The following is a 23,410-nucleotide window of genomic DNA, read 5'->3' on the forward strand; positions in this document are numbered from 1 at the left end:
ATTATCACTATGGTGCATTCTGTCTTTATAATTCTATCATTTAATTCACTATTAGGTGATAGCTAAATTTCAAAAATCATAACTATTTCCTTCTTTTCCTTCTCTCAACTTTTTCTGGTTCTGATAATATTATGGCTTTTAGTGCAAAACAAAGGGATAAATGTGGCTTGAAAGCTTAAAGTAGCATATGAGGTTTTACCAAGCATATCCAAGCCAGGGAAGACATCATATTAGGCGGATACACAGTAATTAAATGATCAGTTTAAATAAGATAATAATATTTCAAATGAAACCTGTACTACTGGTCTGTTAAACCCTGGAACATAGAAGGAACTCTGTAAAGGTTGGGTCCCTTCCTTTAAGAATGTTTCAGACACACTCGAAAGACAAGCAAAATCTACCTTCTTAGACTGAATTTAAAGAATATTCAGTAACTGAATTAAAAACAAAAGATCATCAGTGTAGGGCATAGGATAAGCATCAAGAGTTCAAGACCAAAGTTTGTCCTCAATTTTACTAAATTGGCCTTAAAAACTGAAGACACCTGAACTTTTTCATAAAGGATTATTGTGAGACACTACCATTCAACAATTTAAAGACCATAAAATATTAAAATCTTAACTAAATGAAGAGAATAAACCATATAAGTTTAACAGAGCTTTGTATTTAATGTATAAAACTTAAAATGGAAAGTAATGAAGCATATTTGAAAAAAGGCCACTGGGAGAAATGTAGTGCAAAGCAAAACCAGAAAGAAACAGATACCACATGTACAACATTTTTGGAACCGATAAAGCTAATCTGAATAAATACACACATACAAAGAGGCTACATCATTTTCTCTCTGCATTTTCTAAGTAGTGCTGCCAAATATGGAAGGATTGGAGACATTTCTGGGGAACTGCTGAATCAGGAGCATGAGTCAGAAAGTAAACCTTTAGTACAGAAAAAAAGCACTTAAGAAAAGAGATGGAGCTCATATACAAGCAGGCATGCATTCAGTTCATAGGGTCCAAACCTTCTCTAGTCAGCAAGGCACCATGTATGCTTCCCTTCCTAAACTTAACCCCTCATATTATATGGGCTTGGAAGAAAGTTTTTCTTCCAAGAAGCCAGATTTACTCGCATCTTAATGTTGAGGTACACCACAGAGTTGATACTACGTGTGACTAAAGACGACTCTGAAGACTAATGGCAGGGCATTTTCCAACTTACATAAAATGAAATCTAAAATAGAAATAAAATTAAATGAAGTAAAGGGCTTAGGCTACATTAAAAAATAACTTAGACATATATGAAAGAATTGCTTGACACTTTGTAAGGGAGACTAAGATGCTCTTTCTCCAAAAGCCGTTAAGATCTAATCATCTCTCTGAATCTGATCATCTTCTCTGAACCAGGCAGCAGGAATGGATTGTCGTTAAAGGTATTTTCAGGCTTATGAGTATATTTTTGGCACAAGAGGTTCAGCAAATACTCCCCACATTTAATCAACACAATTAAGATTGTGCTCCAAAGGGAAGTCCCTCTTGGACAACAAAGAATTGATTTCCCATCTTCCTCTCAGTTGAATGATAAGACTTTCTCAATTTTGTGATGGCACTCTGGCGTCATTATTAACAAATATTAAAATGCCACACTTTATAAAATAACTTCCTACATTCTTATCTCATTCACCATTTCAATAGCAATAATAATGTAGGCAGCAGTAATTTCCCATGGAATTTCAGTTCTGAGCTCTCCTTTATGAGCTGAATGCGCCAATGTTCTTAGTAGCTCTTTTTCAGACAGATCCTGGGGCATAGAAATAACTAATAACTTACTAAAACTTAAGCAGTGTCAAATTGGGCCTAGAATCCTTATCTGTCAAAACAAACTCACTCCATCTGGGACATAAATCTTACTCATTATCATTTCCTTTTAAAAGCATTTTCTGTTTAATCTCTGCAAAATCTACCCCAGAAAAGCAAGCTCTCAAATAGTTTAGCTGTAATGACTAATGGCTAGTGTTAGTCTTAGTATAAAATTATAAAAATTGTCCTTCTCAACTCTATAATCAGCATAATAATATTCTCTCGTATGAAACAATAAATAATCACACATGCTGTTCTAATCTAATGCATGTGTAGCAATTTCAAAGATCAGAATTCTCTCTGTCAGTGAGTAGCATTCACATCTTTGTTTGGCATTTATATTACATCTTCACAAAATGTTCCCCAATAGCTATCACATCTTGTTCTTGCATATGATGATGAATATCAAATGCATCTTAATTCATACTCCTGATTTTCCCTGTTTTTTCCTCACATTAATTTGTGTTTGGCTACACTGATCAACACAGTCTGAACTGACACAAAACTGCATCTCTGCTGACTTCAGAAATTTAAAGAGCTATGTTCACTTTCATTTTTACAATATGCCAATGTGGCAGATTAGGCCAAATATTGTGGTTGAATAGTTAATTCAATAAATCTCAGTGGCTTTCCTAGTTGCTAGATTGATGAGTTGTCAAACTTTAATGTTCTTAATAAGAATTGGCCAGGTGCTTGTTAAAAAAACACAAATTTCCTAGACCACGAATGCCAGACATTCCAAATATATATATCTAGATAAGAGCTTAGAAGTCAAAATTTTAATAAGCATCCCATAGGATTCTAATGCAAGAAGTCCCAAGACTTACCAGTGAAAATCTCTGAAATTACTTAATGTCTAAACTATGAGGTGCCTTCTCATTGGACTACGCCACATCTTAACCAAAACTGTTTTCCCCAATCACAATTCCCTTATGCCTACATTTTACAATAATTATCCATAAGCTTTGCTGACTTCTATTTCTATCAGCTGTAGGTAGCATTGTGACAAATAGAGTATCAAACCTCCTGAACTCACCTCACCTCCAGTGACTTACCCATCCCAAACTTCTGCACAAATGAGAAACTTCCATCCTAAGGATGCTAAGGTTTGTATTAATAATTAAACATCCTAAGAAAGTTAGCAATGGAAATAATAGAACTAACATAAAAATAACACAAAAGAAATATTATTTTTATATATTTTTGAGACTTCAGTGTTGACAAAGGTAGAGTAAGGAAAATGGTGGAATAACTCCAGTCATGAATTTGGAAAGACCTGTTCTACTATCAATAAAGCAAACTTCTCAATTAAATTGAAGCAGACATTTAGAAAGGTCTAAGTAATGTTCTCAACTGCTAAGTACGGTGACCAAATGTCCCAGAACTCAGGACCCCTGGTTTTATCACTGGAAGACCCTTAACCCAAAAAGCCTTTCAGTCACAGGCCAACCAGGATGGCTAGTCACCCTACTTCATGATTCAACATTTAGGCATTAATTTTTTGAAGTCCATGGAAAATGTCTGCAATGACCTATCAAAAGAATATGAAAGGAATTTTTTTAGCTTTATTTGAGCTTTATTTTACTCAACAAATTATTGAAAAGGGTCTCTACAAGAGAAAAAAATCATAATTAAGAAACAACAAATACTTAACAAATATATAATCATAAAAGTTACTGGGAGGAAGGTACTTGGGGATTTTCATTATGCACAGGTATATATGTCATTGACTTTTATCTGATAAGGTAGAAAGTCTTTCTGAAACACCAGTAATTACTGTACTTTAAAAGTTAACAGCAATCTGGGCATGAACAGGGAAACCAAAGAGATAAATAAAAAGCCTCTGGATTTAAGTCCTGGCTACATCCAATATGAGAATCTCACAGGTTAGTGATTTAGAATGTGCAATAAGGAAAGATGAATCAAATAAGTTTCCAATTCTCAAAAGAGTGCTACCTCATTCACTATGACACTAAGAGGGTTGTAGATCACTACATTCTGATGATCACTAAGGCGTACTGATTAATTATGATTAATAAAGCTATATGTTGTAGAATCATTCATAGAAGAAATTATAAATACATCTCAATTATTCACAAGTTGAGCTTCTGCTCTGATTTATTCATTAGAAAATTTTACACATAGAAAATTTTTCACTAGTAAAAAGAGTTGCTGTTTTGTTTATTTATTTCTCTCAATTTCTCTTTTTGCTTCTTTGGTTATCTTGGCTTCTTTTAAGAAGCCTGCAGAACTTCAGTGGAAAGAATCCTGGGGCCTTTTGTCCCATTCTTATTTAATCACAAGTAACATCTTTGAAACCAGGGGCCTTTTCTCATTATTTTTAACAGTCATATAGTCGCCTGAGACAGACAATTTCATGCAGAACCCAGTTATTTCATGCAGTACCTCTGGTCTGGCCTACTCTCTGTAACAGCCTAATACCTGGTCTGTCTCCGGTCTCAGTCTATCCTCCATCTGTAGTTAGAGGGATCTTTCAGTCATGCAAATATAATCATGGTGTTCTGCTTAAAATCCTTCAAGGGCTTCAGTGCCTGCAGAATTAGGTCCAAACTATGACTCAGGGTAGGCTTTTCTCCAGACAGTTCCCCCCAGCCTGTACTATACTCTGATCATACCAAGTCATCTGGCCTCTCTAAGGAAGTGGATTCCCGCTTGCTGTCCCAGCTCTCTTTCCCCTTCTGATGACCTATTGCTCCACCTTCCTGTCTCAGATCATGCATGATATGTCCTCTAGTGGGGCCTTCTCATCAGGGTTCCTATTGTATTATGTTAGGTTCCTATTGTATCCTGACATATCTTTTTAAGCACACATTGCTAAGACTCAATTTAGGTCAACGTCTTCCCCCACTGGACTGTGAGCTTCCTCCTTAATCATCACTGTACTACCTTACATCCAATATAACATAATCAGTAAGCATGTATTGATCAATTTGGTATAAGAAAAACTTTGTGAGTTAGAAAGCAAGCTTGTAAAAAGACAGCAACTCTACAGAAAATCAGTTAAAAATAACAACAAACAGATCAAAAGTGCCTGCTGGGAGCTACCACTTTTCTGGGATCTATGGCATACAAAAAAACAGAAAGCAAAGTCCTCAATCAATTGTGGAAGTTTACAGTTTATTTGGAGATGTAATAAAGCATATATGAGATGAATGTGAAAAAATTATACATGCATATATACATAAAGAAAATATTTTGATAATAGTATATAGACTACTGGGAAAATAGTTCATTATCCAAGCAATAAAAATTTGCATTAAAAAACTGCAAGCAAAATGATCAGTATTAACTGAGAATTCATGAAATTGAACTAAAAGCCAATGGATTAAAATAATTACAATCTCAGTTGTAATCAAAAAGAATAAAATAATGTCAAATTGGCAAAAATAAAAACAATTATAATGTCCATTGTTGACAAGAGTTAGAGGAAATGGGCATCTTCATATACAATTGTAAATTGGTACCAATTTTCTGGACAGCATCCCTGAAATATATAGTAAAAAACAATAGATTTATATGCCCCTTTACCTAAGAATTCCATCTCCAGGAATTTACATGAGAAGTAAAATAGGTGGTAAATGAATGAAAACTACAGACTATCACACTATTTACCTTAGTAAAAAGGGAAATGCCTAAAAATCCCAGACTAGAAAGCACATAATAAAAAACTTTAGATGCACAGATTAGCATACAATAAAGGCATTAAAATTAATGGTATAGAATTGTAATTTGACATGAAAGGTGTTAGCAATGTATATACAATAAAGTAAGTTATAAAAGAGTACGTGTAACATAACAATCTATCTGACTGCAGACACCTGAAAGGTTAATGACCAGTATGTTAGCAGTATATAGTTAAAATTAAGATTTAAGTTTTTATTTTGCATATTAATTTTTTAAATTATTTCTATGATGAGCATGTGTAATAGCCCTTGCATTATAAAAACAGCTTTTTTTAATGAGTTATTAAAGAGAAATACATGGACTAAAGTTTCCAGGGAAGACTGAACAAGTATGGCAGTTCTTCGGTGTATGAGAGAAGACAGAAATGTTATCCTAGGCAGGGAAAATGGCATTTCCACAGACATGGAAGTCAAGAGTGAGCTTCAGTGTATGGACATTACAATAAGAAGAGCAGCCTAATTTTCTCAGGAAGAAATATGTGCATGTTGATATGGCAGAGTCATCAAGGATTTTTGCGCATGGATATATATTATGATAGTAGAGCTGTAAGCAAATTTACCAGGTAGTAGTGTGTAATCTACATGTAAGCAAAGATCCTAGAGATACTAAATCCACTCTTGAGACAACTACTGTGATTTAGAAGGACTATTACTCAGGCATAAAGAAGTGTTTAATTGAGAGACATTACTAAGAGAGAGGAGAAGCCAAAGACCATCCTGCCTTGGCATTTACTGATGCCTCCACCCAGAATGCCCTTCTCCTAGGTGTTAGCTTTGCTCCAGATCCTGGGCTCAAGTGTTGCCCTCTCCTTGCCGCTAACTCTGACATCTCTGTGTGCCCAATCCTTCTTCCCTTACTTTTCCCTGCCACAGCATTTACCACTTTCTAACATTCTAGATGGAGTGCTTCAATCTTGTCTATTTCCTATATAAGAATATATGCAGCCATAAGGGCAGGAATTTTGTTTTGTTAACTGATGCATCCCCTAGAGTCTAGAATAATGTGTATCCTGTAATAGGTGCTCAATAGGTATTTGTGGAATGAACAAATAAATTGAATATGAAGAGGGGATGGTGGAGGGAGTCAGGGATAAAACTGCCATTACTAATAGAGACAAACTTTCCAAATGAGGATATGATTTCAAGGTAAGATGATGACTGGGTACTTGGACAAGTTGACTCTGAATTAAAATAGTGGCAGCCAAGTGGAAAAATGCCCTGGAAATTAACAAGAACTATAAGACCATAGGTGGTGGGAACTTTCATAGCTGAAGATAAAAGGAATGGTGGAGTTGTATTTTATGAAGTCACTAAAAAAAAAGGCAAGTATCAAGATTCAAAAGAAAAGAAGGGTAGGGTAGGGATCCAGGCAACATTTATAGGAGTGAAGAGGAATAGGAAGAGCTGTGATGAGGATATAAGAAAACAATTGGAAAATATAAACTAAGAGAAACAGGAAAAGAGGGAGAATGTGATGGCTGAATCCCAGGAAGAACCTTGAGTCTAAAGGAACAAATAATGGGATTTTGTTTTTGTTTTTGTTTTTTCATGAGGACACACCCGGAAATGCTTGAGAACAAGTAGTCAGTGGGATTTGAAGCATTAGGTACGGTAAGAATTGGAGCTTGTGGTGGGAAACACTACTAGCTATACGGGAGATGGTTTTGGAGAAGAATTGGGCTCTTTCCTTCTCAGGCATCAGGAAAGGGGAATGGAGGATAACTATGAGAAAAGAGTAAAAAATATATATAAAAACTGAAGTGTCACATTCTTCTTGATAGAATAGTTGGAGAGATGGTGTGACAAGGAAGTGATAAGGGCAATTGGCACAGCGGGCATGGAAAGAGAGAAAAAGTCTAAAATAGATCCCATGGGGAGAGAGCCTGAGAATACAGAAAAGACAATTAAAAAGACTGCCAAATAGCAGTGGAGAGCAGATTGAAGTTTGAAAGCATCGGGTTCTAATGAGCCAAATCTGCAATGCTGTTTGCCTCTGGCAGTGCTCTCTCTCCTGGGAAAAGAAGCAAAAAGAGCAAGAGTTAGAAGTAACCTATGTTTAGGAATTTGCTGGAGGAACAAAGAAGCAAAGGTTATTAATGAAGAAGCAAGTATCTTGTGTTCCTTGATGGGAGTGAAAAACCCAACTCACTGGAAGCGGGGAAGGTGACACTCAGAGTCTGACGGGTGAGGGGCAGTTCCAAGGACTGAGGAGAGTAATGTGAGCCCTGAGCTGAAAGCTGAAATTCTCAAGGAAATTAGAAGACTTCTTTCTCATTTTCCTCCCACCCTCGGCCTCCCCAACCTCCCACCCCCTGCACAAACCACCACTCCTGCTGAGACTGCAGGAGTGGGAAGGAGCAGAAGGTAAGTGCGATCAGAAGATCCTTATCAGAGACGGCTGTGAGGTGAGCAGCTGTGTGTGCACGTGTGCGTGCTGGGGTGTGGGGTGCGGTATTCCCATCATCACACAAAAAACTGGAACTATCTAAACTTTGATGCATTCCAAGACATTAGGCCCACTCATTTTTACATAAACTACATGCACCCTTTGTTTGTTATATTCATTTTGAGGTTACTAAATGATTACTCTATCACATACGAACAGGTTTTGCTTTTCAATCCCACCCTGGCCCTTCCTGCGGGTGCAATACCACCCTCTGTAGAAGCAGAGGTGGGCCTCTACCTCCCTGCTTTTTCTCCGCACTGTTCCCTCTGCACCAACTACCTCCACCTCTATAAGCTCCTGGAATAACTCAAGCTGACTCCCAGCTCAGGACCCTTGTACCAGCCGTCTGCCAGCAGCTGCCTTGCTCTCCCGCAGGCTGGGCCCCGGAGGTCCTTCCTGACAATCAGGGCTCTGCTTAGGTGTCACCTCCTCACAGAGACCTTTCATCAGCCTAAAGCAGCCTGGAATGCACTCTTTATCCTATCACCATGTTTTGTTTCGGTTTTTATTGCCGACACATTATTATCTGATGATATCTTCCTTACATATTTATTTTGTATTTTGCAATCTGCCTCCTCCAATTAGAATAGAGCCGCATGAGGAAAGGGTTTGGCTTGTCTTGGCCATCACTGCATCGCCAGCATTTCAAATACTTCCCGGCACACAGCATACATTCAATCACTTGCCTAATGAACGCATGCTAAAAACCTACAGTTTGAATGCTAGTAATGGAAACTTATGCTGAGTAAATATGTGTTCACCATGCTCTGCACTACAGCCAGGAGAGGTGAAAAGGATATTATTACTTCTGTCTCAAAACATCACGAAAGATCATAACTGTCTTACTCTGAGCAATAAATGTTAGAAAGTAACATTTATTGTGAATGGAGGAAATGTCCTTAAAGATGAATCTAAATAAATCTCAGTAAAATTTTAAATGATCAAGTGAACATAAAAATGCTTATGTCATTTTTATCAGGTTCAGGGAGGTCTGGAAATACAGGCAAATTTTACAAAGTTTGAACAGTGTGGATGTAATAAGTTAGGGCATACACACCAACAAAATTTCAGATACATTTTCCACGAAATAAACTTTATAAATTATGAGTAATATTTAGGCTGTTTATCTTGCTATATTAAATCTGGAAAACAAGCTTAATTAAGAAGTTAAAATAGGCCAACTTTAATCTCTCCTCCGTAAAAGGCAATCTCTAAATAAGAAATTCAGTCTCCAGTCAAGTTTTCACATTTTCTGTGGAAAGTATTCTCTGCTGGTTCATTGTCTTAAAAAGCGGGAGGGCAGGGTGGGAGGTGAGGAAATGTTAAAAGAGAATCTACAGTCCTGATGAATAATTTACTGTTACAAAACTGCTAATGATAATATGTAGCACATTGTTTACTCACCCTCTGAAATCTAATAACAACATATCAGCTAAGTCAAGAATACATAGTTATTTTTTAAAAGCAACCTGCTTCAATATTCCCTCAAGATGCCCAGGTAGAAGCCAAAAATGAAAAGAATTAACATAAGAAAACCTCAATCAAACCCAAACTGAGATACTTTCTACAAAATACCTGGCCTGTACTCTTCAAGCGCATCAAGGTGAAGAACACAAAGGAAGGTTGATGAAAAACTATTCCATCTTTTGACAGAAAACGAGTAAACAAATGAAGGACAGAATCCTTAAATTAATGTTGAACTAGGGGTAAATAATAGCTGTGATGGAAAGTACTAGGACAACTGAAGAAATCTGAACAAGTACTATGAGCTAAAGAATAGTATTGTATCACTGTTAAAATTTCTGATATTTTTCTTAATTGCTCTATGCTTTTATGGGAAAATCTCATTCTTCAGACTACACACAAATGAGGAACAAACAGGAAAAATTGAATGGATGGACGGATGAATAGAAACAGACACATAGATAGACCTAATGAAAGATTTCCAAGACTGTCGAATGAAACAGAAACTTCACTCATGTCAGTGATCAGAATAATAATAATAAGTAATTAGTAAACCAAAACCAGATATATCAAAGATAAAACCATATGGTACATGGATAAAAACCATAACATTTGCTGTTTAAGCTCTGACAACATATTATCACCACAGTAAATGAGATGAATAAAAATTGAAATTGAATTGTTAAGATTCCTTGAAAAAAAAAAACCTTTGTAAATTGGTTTCATTGTGTATATTGATTTTGAAATATATTATGTCACCATTTCATTTCAAGTTAAAAAAAGATGGACTTTTTAACCATTGGAAAAAAAAAATAGTCCACAGAAATCAAACTCGATAGAGATTGATGAGTTAAATCTTTACTCACTCACTGACCTACAAAATGTTCAGTTTTAAATAAAACACTAATAATGAAATAATAATACAACAAGTAACTTCAAGATGGTTATTGTATCTTTCTCACTTTAAAGATAAGGAAAAGGAGCTTGTAGAAATTAAGGATCTTGTGCAAATTTCAAATAAGTGTTATGTGCAAAGACAACCGTGGCTTGCCTCCCTTCATCCTTGCCAAAGCTTTTTATCAAAGTGGGAGACTTTGCATTACGTAATGTCTCCCACCTTGGTATAATGCTTGAACGTGTCCACGTTACTGTCGGTGTCACTTTCAATATTGCTATAGTTTATAAATAATACTAACATTTTAGGATTATTGAAATGATATTGGTAGAAAAATTGAGAGCTAAAATATTTCTTGCTTTCTCACTCCTTGCAGAAAGGGTAAAACTCAAGGTATGCATACATATATGTGTATGTGTGTGTAAGTTTTATGTATTGTATATCTATTATGTACATATTACATTATTTGTCTTAAACATTCAGCAGGTTCCAGACCAACTAAGCAATGCTTAGACCCCAAATAATATACATTGACTTACTGTTTCTTTCTTTTGCCAACCTTACTCTCCTCAGAGAGTAGCAAATTGTATTTGGGGCATACCAATGTTATATTATTGCATCTCAAGGAAAAACATACAGCACAAGGCCATCCCAAAGTAGAAAAGGAGAAAAATGTCATTTAAGAATTTTTTTGGTCAAGGTTCAGCTGGGGAAATCTACTGACCCACTTTGAAATTAAAATGCTGCTTTAGTGTGTGTGTGTATGCACACACACACACACACACACACACACATACACCCACAGGGAATTTTCCACTGAGGTTGTACATAGTAGCATATCAAAGCTCTATTAATGACACCTCGAATCACCATCCCCAAGGCAAGAATATGCATGCTGAGTTCAGGCTGCTCTCTAATTACCCTGAATTTATTTTAACCTTATATCTTTAAAGAAATATGATTATAAGAAATCCAAGTTTGCAGTTAAACTAGATCATAATCATTTCCATGAGTCATCTCAGTTTTCTTTCTTTTCTTTTTTTTTGCAGTGAGTATTCCTGAGTCTGTATTACATATGCAGCAATCACAGCAGTAATTCTTCATTTTTCAAAGTAGTATCAACTTAATGTTACAAAGACATAAGAGGCACGTCTTTACTTTCATTATGGTGAACCGAGACATTTAGCCCAATCTGTGACAGGTATTGTGCATATAATATTACTTTGGAATAAAAAACTTGACGACATATCTGTTTTTACTCACCAGTTGTTTCCACAATGCCTTCTAGGATGACGACAATCTCGAACTGTTCACTTTGCATGCTTCGCTGGGATAGGTCATAAAAGGGGCTTTTGGCATCGATCACGTGGCAAATCGTGAGGGGGGAAACAAGAAAAAGTTGATCTGCCCCTGTGCTAAAACCTACATCCAGTTCAAGTTGGTCAAGGGGAAGGAACTCACCCTCAGGTGTCTGCCGAGACTAGACAAGTACACAGAAAAAAAGAAGAAATCACCACTTGTCCTGAAATTTTCAAGGCAGTAATTTATATCATTGCCAACATTCTGCTCTATCAATCATCTGCAGCAAAATCCAAACAAATCATTATGCAACTGTGTTCTAGCAAATGGGCAGAAATCCCACACAGCTCATGCAGAACATACATGCATTATTTATAATATGCCACTTACTATAATTACCATTCCCTAACTCCTGAGCTTTGGAGAAATGCCTGGTCCAACCATGGCTGTTAGCACAAACTGTGGAACTGAGTGTACATGTGCTACTGCTTGACATAAATCACTGCATGATAACTCAATGCATGCCAGATTTTTTTTTCCTCATAAAGCAAATAAGTAGGCAATTGTTACGGAGTTCGTTAAAGCTGAAAGAGGTTGATCATAATTTAAGAAGAGATATATTGCATTATTACAAAGCACAACATAATAATTTACTTCTCCAGGACTTTTGAAAACAGATATAACCTAGAATAGAAGAGTGAAAATGTTATCATATTAAATTATGTTTTGTATGCAACAGCTCATAAAAATAAAAGAAAGATGCTGTTAGCTAATGGCTTTCAAACTCCTACAATAAACTTCATTGAAGTGGTTTATTACTCTTTTTTAATAATTTTAAAACAGTGAGAAACTGTGCTAAACTGAACTTATTTTAATCAAAATGCAATTCTAAAAATCTATGTTGGATAAACTCAGAATTTACTAAAATTTTCACAAGGTAGTGGCTTTCATTGTCAGTATACATTGCTGTAAAACTTAATAAACTTCATGCTAAAACTCTGAAAGAAAATTAAGTATGACTTAAAAATTAGCAAACCATGAAAGTAAACTTATTTTCCTTTCTATTAATTTACATTTTATTTTCCATATCTTACTTAGAAGGATCATGTAAGCAAATATTGAAGCTTAATTTTTATGAGGTGAACTAGTAAAATGAAGACTGATAAAGCTACTGCACACAGAATTGGGGCAGAGGCTTGCATCTGGTCAAATGGGGCTTGGAAGAATCCAATATATTTTAACAGACTCTTTGCAAAACTTAAGCAAAGCAGAATCTGTAACACTGGTCTGTCCAATGAAACAGTAGTTTGAAGACAAAACCCTTATCCCTAGGCTTCCAAGAAATACACTGGCTTTTTATGTCGAGTAAATGAGTCTGAAACACTGAGATATATGGTTCAGTAAGGTGTCCTCCATGGTACAACAGAATCAAAAGTTTCAAGTCGGTGCCAGATGGATACAGTAGTAATTGCTGCAAGGTATCTCAACAGCAGAATTAGTTAATTAGAAAAGCTATTTTGTAACTAGTGATATTCAGGAATTTTGTGTAAGAAAAAAATCCAATGAAAATATTCAAATGACTCTTCTTCTGTCCTTTGTGAGTACATGATTTTTAAGAAAAGAGAAAAAGAAGAAAATGATTACTGACAAGAAATAAAAATCCATGGAAAAACCTGATGGTGCAAAAATTAAAATGGCAACTCTAGCAACCAATATTGGAGAAAACTAGGCATTTCTAAGCCAGTAGAAGTCACCTATGTTTCTATATCTAGTCTCAAATAGGTAAAATATGGATGTGACCAGCATCTTTCCAACTACACAGTTGTATAGCAAGTATTGATTAATATAATAAAAGCCAGAAACAGAATAAAAAGAAATAAAAACATAAACCCCGTGACATTGTTCTCTCACCTACTAAGAAACAGGTGCTATATAAACACAAGGTAGTATTCTGACATTTATAATTAATGAGCAAAATTTGGGTCATTCAACTAGTCTAAGCTCTACTTTTTCAACACTAAATAAAAATGTTCACAAACATAATTTTTTTAAAACTCAATTTCCCATTTATTTTAAAATAGTTTTCTCCAAAGAAGATATATTTTCCCATTTGTTATATATGTACGCCAAAACTAAAATTCATCTTCCTTTTTGTATATTTGTTATTTATACTTGTGCCTCATTCTAAAAGGCTTTAGAGTAAGTTGTTAATTTCTATATTCCCTGATCATTCAATAATCCATAATAAGAAGTGGCCTAGAAACAGCCAGACTATCTGGAGAATGCCAACCTTGAATTAGAAACATTTTACTTTTAGCAAATCAGCTAATTCATATATAGGTAATATAGACTTAAAGATGTAGAAATCTGTCCCATTCAGATTCCATCTATCTTCTGATTTTAAAAATTTGTTCTATGTACTCCAAAATATACCTATGTTCTCCCCCCAAAAGCTTTATATCTTATCCATGCTTGGCAGAAACAAAGTTGACAACTGTACCCATTATGTGGCACTGTGGGGAAAGTAATACTTCATTTCTTTGAAAGATGTCTCTCACGCATATACATTTTTTAGATAAGTGGAATTCCTTACATTAATCAGTTGAAAAGTATTTTCCAGTGGATACTATATAATTTAACCTGTCTTTAAATAACTCTGAGACACTACATGTTTTTATCCCTCCAAAATTTTATCTTTCAGGTCTTTTTGTGTTAGGCCAACAAATATTTCGACTATCAGTGTGCTTACCTCCCAAACTGTGTTTGCTTCTCTGGCTCTCTGATATACTGGGAAGCCTATTAATGACTGAGAATTAAATAGAAAGCTCTATTTAGTGCAGTGAAGGGTGTGGTTTTAGTGTGGCAGGTGCTTGGAGCACTGGAAATGTTTGAAGTCCGAGCTCCTGGCAAGAGCAAGGTGATCTTATCAGTGTTCAGCCAAATACTTACACTGTTCCAGAAACCTACAGAAGCTTACCAAATACAGTAGCATACACATCCTACTCTAGACTTACAAGGAATTCTAAGCTTTTCTAATTCTGGTGCAATACCAGAGATTTTTCTGGAGCAAAGAGGAAAAAGAAAGCCTATGTTAGTTTTAAGTCTCTTGACTTGCATAAGTGGAGTGAGAGAACTTCTGTTCAAGGAACTGTAATATATGCATGTATATGGAAAAGAAAGACAGAAAGGAAAAAGACAGTTACCTATCTGTTGTTATAAAATTAAACTGTGTTCTGTATCTTGAATATGTAATAAATCAGTAGCACTGATATCCTATCAATTTCTAATTATTATTTCATGCTCAATTACCATATTTGTCACAGAAATTTTGATAATAGGCAGAAAAAATATGGATTAAAAACCAATTTAAACTTTATTATTTCCTCTTAAGAATTATGATATAAGAACAAATCATCCATTAACAGACCAGTTTGCTGATAGTTCACATTATCTCCTTTAGCTCTGTAAACTTTCTGGTTTTCACAGTATCTGCTTTAGCTCGGTAAACCTTCTGGTTCCAAAGAGAACACAGAACCATAATCATTCCTTTGATAAAAATGTAAATAGATATGGTAGAGATCAACAATAATTCAAAACAATTGCTAAATGTTAAGACTGATGCAGCAAATTATTAAAGTTCTTTAAAATGATAAACAAAGATGACTTTATTTAATGAAATAATTTCTAAGTTATTCTTCAGGATAAAATATTGTCATTTAAAAATAGCATTTCTACTATTCATATTTCAATTATGTACAATGGATATATGTGTAGAACTTAAGATGTGTGCCTCATTTCAGAGTCACATGTACTAATTTCAAAGCAGCAGCTAATATCAAATGATTCTGAGCTCCCTAATAGTCCCAAAAGGACTGCAAAATAATCAATTACAAATTCTGACTACAGATAGAGAAAGATTAAACAGTCACAGATGCCTGGAAGAGACTATCATGGCCTTACACTTTATGACACATAGCTTTCATCTTACAGATGAAAGACTGTTGAGGATGTATCCAAAGGCGTGCATGCACACACACACACACACATGCGTGCGCACACACACCCAACTCTGAGATACACACTGAGAACTGTCCTGGCAGAAGCAGATCCACATTGGGCCGTCCTTCTACGCATGTGTGACCAGCTGTCCACATTCGTTCTGTGGGGACACACTTCCCCAATAAAATGCATTGCTTTGCTGCCCTTCTCCCATCTCTCCAGCCCATAACTGTGTTCTAATTATAACCATTGTGCTCTTTCCTAGCTTGGAGGGATGCTCAGGGAATTTTGAAAAGAACATTTAATCACTAACATCTGACTCATGAGATGTACCTCTATCATGTTCTAGGCTTGAGCCATGCCCCACCAACTCCCACAAGTCTCAACTGGTAAATGGCGAGAGGCCAGCGTTCAGAGAAGGAAAAGAGAAAGAAAGGAGGCTAAGATGGAGAGGGCAAGCCCTTCTGGCCCACCACCTCCTCACCATTTTATCTGTAATTTCACTTTTCTTTTAAGGTGCAATTGGTGTGTGTGTGTGTGTGTGTGTGTGCGTTGACTGTATGTTGAAGTCAGAAAGAAAATCACATGGAGCTCAGAGTACTATCTGGAAGTTAAAATTAGGAAATAAGCCAAAAACAGGTACCAGGATAAGGAATAAAAAAATTCCTTGGGTCTCAAAACAGTTCTGGCCGTGGTTTGGGGACTCAAATCATTGAAGTCAGGTAGAGGACAGTGTAGACCTAGATATTTGGGCCATCTACAGTTAAATTGTTTTTTTCATTTGACTCCTTTAGCTTGAAATTCAATCAATTGGAAAAAATATGACCAATATCAAACCTAAAATAAAGATTTTTTAATGCTAAGCTAATTATCCCATAAAAAATGTTCATTTTTTTATGAAAAGAATGCGCTTTATAGAATGGAATGGAATTTATCTTGTAATAAACAAAAGAATAGCATTAAAATTCCTTGAGGGCCGTTTATGGAATTTACAATAACCATGGACAGGATTTGTAACCCTACTTGCGCATTCCCCTCCTACTCACCAATCACCCTTAAATCCATCAAATGTTTTTTTCTGCTTCTCTTTATCATTCTTTCTTACCTACCGCTGTTTATTTGTTGGGTCTTTATGTCCCTTAATTCTGTTCAACTGTATTCCCCTGAACATAAGCCACCCTGTATTTTCCAGAAGCCATATTAAAAAAATGAAACAAACCAACATATTACTACTATTTTTTTAAGTATAATAATTATAGATTTTAAAAAGAACCCCAGTTCTATACCTATTAGAGAATTAAATAGTTGTGTCAAAGAAAGCAAATAGAGACTAAATAGGAACTGTGCTTCATTTTAAAGACATAATGAACCCACCTAAGAAACTCACCAACCAAGAGTTTTGGACTACTCGGTATTAAACTCCTTGAGTATTTTTACTAACAGCTTGTGTAATATTCAGAACACTGTTTGAATAGATATTCATTTGCGGATTTAGGTTTTTAAGGAGGTAGCTAATTATCTCAAGATTAAAACTAAAGTGGAAGTTAGCCAAGACCAATGGGTGAAAGAATCAGTCTTACAAAATAAGATCATACAGAGTTAAAACCATAATTGCATTTAAGTGCAGGGTATAGAATGAGGACAAACTAATAATAATAAATACATGAAAAAAATTCAGGAGTCATGTGGACTAGAAATCAATGTGGTTAAAAGATTAACCTAATGTTAGGACATATGAAGAGAACGAAGAGTTTGTTGGTTTTGCAGACAATTTTGTTTTATTAATGGCATCTGCACTTGACCACACAGATATGAGAAAACCAGATAACATCCAATTTTGAGTATTTGTATAAATGAACATAAAAAAGTGAGGCCAAATTAATGTACATGACCCATTAGTTGATGAGTGCACATCATTACTTTACAGTAAGTGAAAGTTAAGGGCTGCAAAGCTGACCTCCCAGGAGAGAAAGATCACGACCATTAACAAAGAAGAAATAAAATATAATTCCATGGGGAAAATGTTTCCTAATCTCTTTATTTCAAAATATGAATCCAACAGTAGTTGATTTTGTGTTTACTTTGGTAAACATAGTTGACCCGGTGTCTATACACGTGTGTGTGTGTGTGTGTGTGTTGGTATAAAATAGCTTTTGGGTAATTGGGTAATAGGTTTGTAAATTCTTAAGTTTTGTATCAAATAAGATTATTTAAACTTTCCCCAACAAAATACAAGTCTACAGCAGTCAACCATAAGTATTAGATTTGTAGAAAGGAGTAAGTGACATTTTTAAAGCCTTAAACCCAATACTAACTTACAGGAGCCAACATTTCAGTCATTAGTCTTTACTCCCTAATGTAGGCATTTTTTTTTAAACTTTCAAGTGGGTGTTGTGTTAACTTAACATGACCATGCATTTCATCAGTCCCTATATTCTAGGTTAAAAGAAGGACAACTAAAATAAATTGAAAACAAATAAAATATCAATGTGGGGATGAAAAGAGAAAAAGAGAATATTCATCTTGAAAGGACTTTCTATAGGTATATTTACAATAAATGATAAACTTAAGAATTAACTTCCAATTATATCCTTTCATTTTTATTAAATCTGCTTTCTTTTTTTCCAAGTAGAAAAAGGACCAACCACTCCGGGCATAAAGTTGGAAGATCTGTATTTGAATATCAAAATAAATTTTAGTATTTGCAACTTTGGAAGACAGAAACAGAGTTGAAATAAAATTTACTTTCATAAAAGTGAGTAACATAATTAAAAATTAGGCAGAGAAGTTATAAAAAAACTTCAAGCAAAATTTAGAGACTTCAAAAGAAATATGCATGGAAAATTTCACAGTAGCAGCATTAGAAAGCCATATCCATGTCCTTACTGCCTTCCCAATAATAGGAAGTGCTTTATAATCATTATATAGGACTCTTACATTAATACTGATATATAAGTATTAATTTTTTGTTAGCAATAAGAAAAGAGCAGGAGAAAAATATAAATAAAATTAAATTAGGTAATAGGAAGAACATACATGGACTACATAGACTATAATTATCACTAAATATTATGTTTTTGTTGCCTTAAAATTTAACGTATTTTTCTATATTACAAATTCATAAATCTTACATTTAAAATGTCAAACAAGGGCTAAAAGAAGGGACTGAATATGTGTACTAATATTTATAAAGAATAATGTACAAGGTTGATATCAAAATAATATTACTTTAAGATTTTGGTATAGCTTCTCTTTAAAAATGCAGTTGGCTGTTTTAGGTCACTTCATCTCAATCCCTAAGAGAAAAAGAGAGTTCTTATTAAAAAGAAATCCCTCTAATTTTGCTGAATATTCTTAGTTCCCTAGTAAAACATGGCTTTTTTCTAATGAAATCTAAGGAAATGACAAGGACGACGAGAATTCATTTTAATTACCACAGCTACAGGGCAAATCAACTTGAAACAAACTACACTAACTGGCTGGATGAAAAGCTAACACTGATAGACCCCTCTCACTTCCAAAAAGCAGGACAGAATTTCAACATAATTTGGTTTAAATGTAAATTGATACCATATGTCAACCAGTTTTACTTCTAGCACTGACATCTTCCTAACAAACTCAAAGTAAAGAATTTCGTGAAAATATTGTATACATGATTTTAATTACATGTTGTTTTTTTCATCACCTTGTGTTAATACAGCACCTTGCCCCAAGTTTGCCAACTCTAGGAATCTTTATCAAGACACTCCTTAGGGTGTATGTGATACATGGTCTTAGGCATAAAAATCATCACCAGTGTCCTGAACCACTATAGAGACTGAGTGCATCAGATTCATCGCACCTTTCTAAAAAAAAAATTAAACAAAAAAAGAATGATATGTAGGTTAATTCTAATTATTTCTGACTTTGTTAAAATGAATCTCAATCATGTCTAAAAATATCATAAATATGTTGTCTTCAAAGATATTTGCTTCAATAAATGACTTTATATACTTGAAAAACTAGAGGACAGCAGTAAGTGACCTTTAAAGTCTAATTTTAAATTTCCAATAGATCAATCAGTATAGTAAATGGCTTTTCAGTAAGAATCTCAAAGTGACACATAAACGTGGATTCCTTGACAGAGACCTTTGCACTCTGTTAATGAAGTGCTCCTACCTTCAACTAGGCCTAACCTAGAGAGAAAGATTAAATGCCTTGGTCTATTCATAAAAACAGGCACATGCAACAAACACCACTGCAGTCAGCATGTCTATGGCACAACAGCTTAGCCCGATTCAGACAACTCTCTTGGTTAAAATAGTGGTCAATAACACAGCATGATAAGTTAAATAAGAAATTAAAAGTTCATTGAAGTCAATTATAAAGAACATGATCTACTTAAATTATTTATTCACAGTTATCTTCATGAACATGTACATCAGAACCAAGTTGAAAACTTTCTACTAAGCTACAGAAAACTCAGTTTATTTACTGTCTGTAGCATAGTAAATATGCACATGACGTGAAATGACAGGACAATTGAATTGCTCTAACTCTTACACTTTACTGAGCAATACAGTCAAGAGTAATTAGAGTAAGATCTCATAAATGATAAGAAAACGACACCAGAGCCAAACTTTTTAAAAGCACACTGCATCATTTTTAAACTGACATAAATTGCGACTGTGTAAAAACAATATATACCTGTAGCATGGAACTGAACTTTCAAAGCAAAAAAAATCTCCATTTAAATATTTATCAAATTTTCACTTTATTAATCTTAAATTCTGAATCTGGCTATGGTTCTCCTTGCAACCTCAGATACATTTTTAAGATTTTATTTAAAAAGGTCACCCTTCTCAAGTTATGAACATTTGAAAACTACCCTCAAAAACATGACTTGTAAATGACACATAGAAGTGGGCTTTTATCCCTCATTCCCAAACTCTAATTGGGTTAGTGATTAGGGTGGGCTTCTCTTCTTGTGTGCAGTGATGCCCTCTGAGGGCTAGATGGACCTTGCTTTAGTAAATCACTTCGTGTACACTTTGTTTTAGCATTTACACTGCTCATGGTAGGAAGCAATCTTCTTTAATGGATGCTGAAAAGCTTCAAGTGAAATCTGTAATTGACAAAGGCTTCATAGAAACAGGCAATTAAGAATAAAATTAACAAGAGGCTCTACAGGAAAAGCACTCAAGCTTTCACAGTATACTTCTCTAGGAAAATATTTAGTAAAAATAAAAATTTAAAAGAACCAGGTATCGTTTCTTTCATTTTATTAACTGCTTCTGTGGTCGGGTCTGTGTGCTTGTTAAAAAGATGACCATCGATAGAAGTCATGTTAGTGGGTCTAAATGAATAATCCACCTGCTAACATTATTAGAAAAAAGAAGAAAAAAAAAAAAAAAGGAAAGGAAAGCCCTAAGTGAAAGTTGAGGCAGATTCAACACCTATTCTTCAAAATAAAAGCTGTTCGGGTTTAGTACCTCAAGTTTAATGGAGAAGTGTACTGACAACAAGTTAAAACTTTGAAGAACACAGCAGCGAGGATAAGGAGGAGAACGGGGCACGCGGGTACCTCCAGGAGCCAGCACCTCTGTCTGTGTCACTAGTCCACAAAGTGATGCGAGCACATCCGAATGGTGAGTATAAATAAGAGCACTAAAGTGAGTCGAAAGAACCGAACTGCCAGCGGCCTCTGCCCCCAGTCCTCCAGCACCCGCCCCCAGCCGACCCGAAGGAAGTGCACCTGGGCCGCAGGTGAGACCAGGGGCCCGTGGGTGGCTCCCGGGGGGGGGAACGCCCGCGTGGGAGGGCTGGCGGGAGGCCTGCGGGGGGGGGGGGGGCGCGGAAGTGACCCGCACTTACTTTGAGCAGCTTACAGCGGATCTGCGCGGAGACCATGTGGCTGTTGCGCAGGTTGCCCACGCGGAACATGAGCGTGAGTTTTCCATCCCTCATGGAGATCACCGCGTGCTCGCTGAACATGAGGGTCTCGGCGCGCTTCTTGGGCTGGGACATCTTGATGAACATGCAGCCGATGAGGAAGGCGTCCACGATGGAGCCCAGGATGGACTGGAAGAGGAAGAGGATGATGCCCTCGGGGCACTTGTCGGTGATGTAGCGGTAGCCATAGCCGATGGTGGCCTCCGTCTCGATGAAGAAGAGGAAGGCCGACGGGAAGTTATAGACGTTGGCCACGCAGGGCGTGTAGTTGCCGACGTGGGCTTTGTTCAGGTCGCCCCGGGTGTAGGCGATCACCCACCACATGGACGCCATGAAGAGCCAGGCCACCGTGTAGGTGAGGATGAAGATGAAGAGGTTCCAGCGCCACTTGAGGTCCACCAGGGTGGTGAAGAGGTCCGAGAGGTAGCGGCTGGTCTCGCTGCCCAGGTTGCCGTGCTGGACATTGCACCGGCCGTTCTTGTCCACGAACCGCTGCCGCTTCTTCTTGGGCACAAGCTGCTGCTGCGGGCCCTGACCCGGCCCCTGGGGCTGCAAGCCCGAGCCGCTGGACGAGGTGGTCACTACCTGGTAATCGTCCCCAAATTTCCTTCGGAGTGCAGACATAATACGGAGGGGCGAGCCAGATTCAAACGCGAACCACAGGCGCAGGAGCCGAGCGCTGCAAACCAGCACCAATAAGAGAGCGGGGCGCGGGGGGAGAAGAGGGCACAAAACCGAGCGCGCCTGGGTGGGGGGCTCACCCGGCAGGTCGCTGCGGTCCTTGCCTCCGGCAGAGGCCTCTCCTCCCCTGGGTCGGAGGCTTTTCTCTCCAAACTGAGTCTCAAAACAAAAGTGTTCTCCCGCCCCCAAGGCAGGAGGGATGCAAGGACCAGAACCCGAGCGCAATTTTGCCTCCAAGCTTTCCGAGGCTTCTCTTTCCTTCCCCCGCCACCGGCATCCCGGGCGGCCCCTTCCCTTCCCAGAGCCCCCCTGACTATCCTGCAGCGCTCCCAAACTGCCCGTTCGTTCCAAAATGAATGAGTTGACGAGCGAATCGCACCCTACCTGCCAACTCGCCAGGCTGCCGACGCTGCGCTACCTGCCTGGACCGGACCCTCCCCCCGCCCTGCCGCTCCCCGATCGCCCGCCCACCTTGGACGGCTCCCGGCTCCCCCCGGCGCTCCCGCCTCCTATCTTTTGGCCAAAATCCCGCCCAGAGGCATGTCTGCCGAGCGCCGGTGCAACAGCCCTACCCACGCCCTCCGGGCGCCGGACTCCAGAGACGCGTCCGCCTGGCGTCCGCGGGAGCCCCCAGGGCCCTCCGGCGGACCCTCAAGGGCCCCCAGGCCCTCCCCGCGCGCGGCGGAAGCGCGGCGGGGCGCGGAGCCCCGGCACTCACCCACCCCCGGAGGGCAGGAGGCGGCGCGGCGGGCGGCAGCGGCAGCCTGGCCTCGCGCTCCGCGCTCGCCGCTGGTGTCCTCGCCCCCACTTTTGCTGCTGTACCGCGATGGGCGCCAACGCAGGTCCCCCAGCTCCGCACCTTCCTGAGGGCACCACGCTGCCCCCGCCAGGAGGGTCCTGGCGCGCTGGGCACCTGGCGCCGCACTCTCCTAGCAGGCGACAGCGGTGCTGCTGTAAGAGGTTTGAGCCGCCGGCGCCAGGTCACACTTTCAGGTGAAATTCTAGCCGCTTCAGCTTTTCCTCCACTCCACGGTACCTTTCTGCGCCTCCAACCCGCTTCGGTCCCCCACTCCCTGTCCGCGCCTCGTTGGCCCCGGGTGGAAGAGAAGCGCTAGCAGGGGCGACGGGAGAGCGGTGT

General features: G+C 37.8%; 1 protein-coding gene across 2 annotated transcripts in view; it reads right to left on the reverse strand.

Annotated features, from left to right (window-relative positions):
• KCNJ3 (potassium inwardly rectifying channel subfamily J member 3) overlaps positions 1-22,578 on the reverse strand; it is a 138,580-nt gene extending 116,002 nt beyond the window's left edge. Inside the window, exons 1-2 of one of the 2 annotated variants that reach the window (XM_036928309.2) lie at positions 21,514-22,578; positions 11,626-11,842 (exon numbers count right to left, since the gene is read on the reverse strand). In XM_036928309.2, the coding sequence (XP_036784204.1) occupies positions 11,626-11,842; positions 21,514-22,215 (919 nt within the window). In that variant the 5' untranslated portion in view covers positions 22,216-22,578. The remainder of the gene's footprint in view (positions 1-11,625; positions 11,843-21,513) is intronic. The other variant, XM_036928310.2, reaches the window with a different exon arrangement.
• Positions 22,579-23,410: the final 832 nt, after the last annotated feature.

This window comes from Manis pentadactyla, chromosome 8 (genome assembly GCF_030020395.1).
Source record: "Manis pentadactyla isolate mManPen7 chromosome 8, mManPen7.hap1, whole genome shotgun sequence".
NCBI classification, from domain to species: domain Eukaryota; kingdom Metazoa; phylum Chordata; class Mammalia; order Pholidota; family Manidae; genus Manis; species Manis pentadactyla.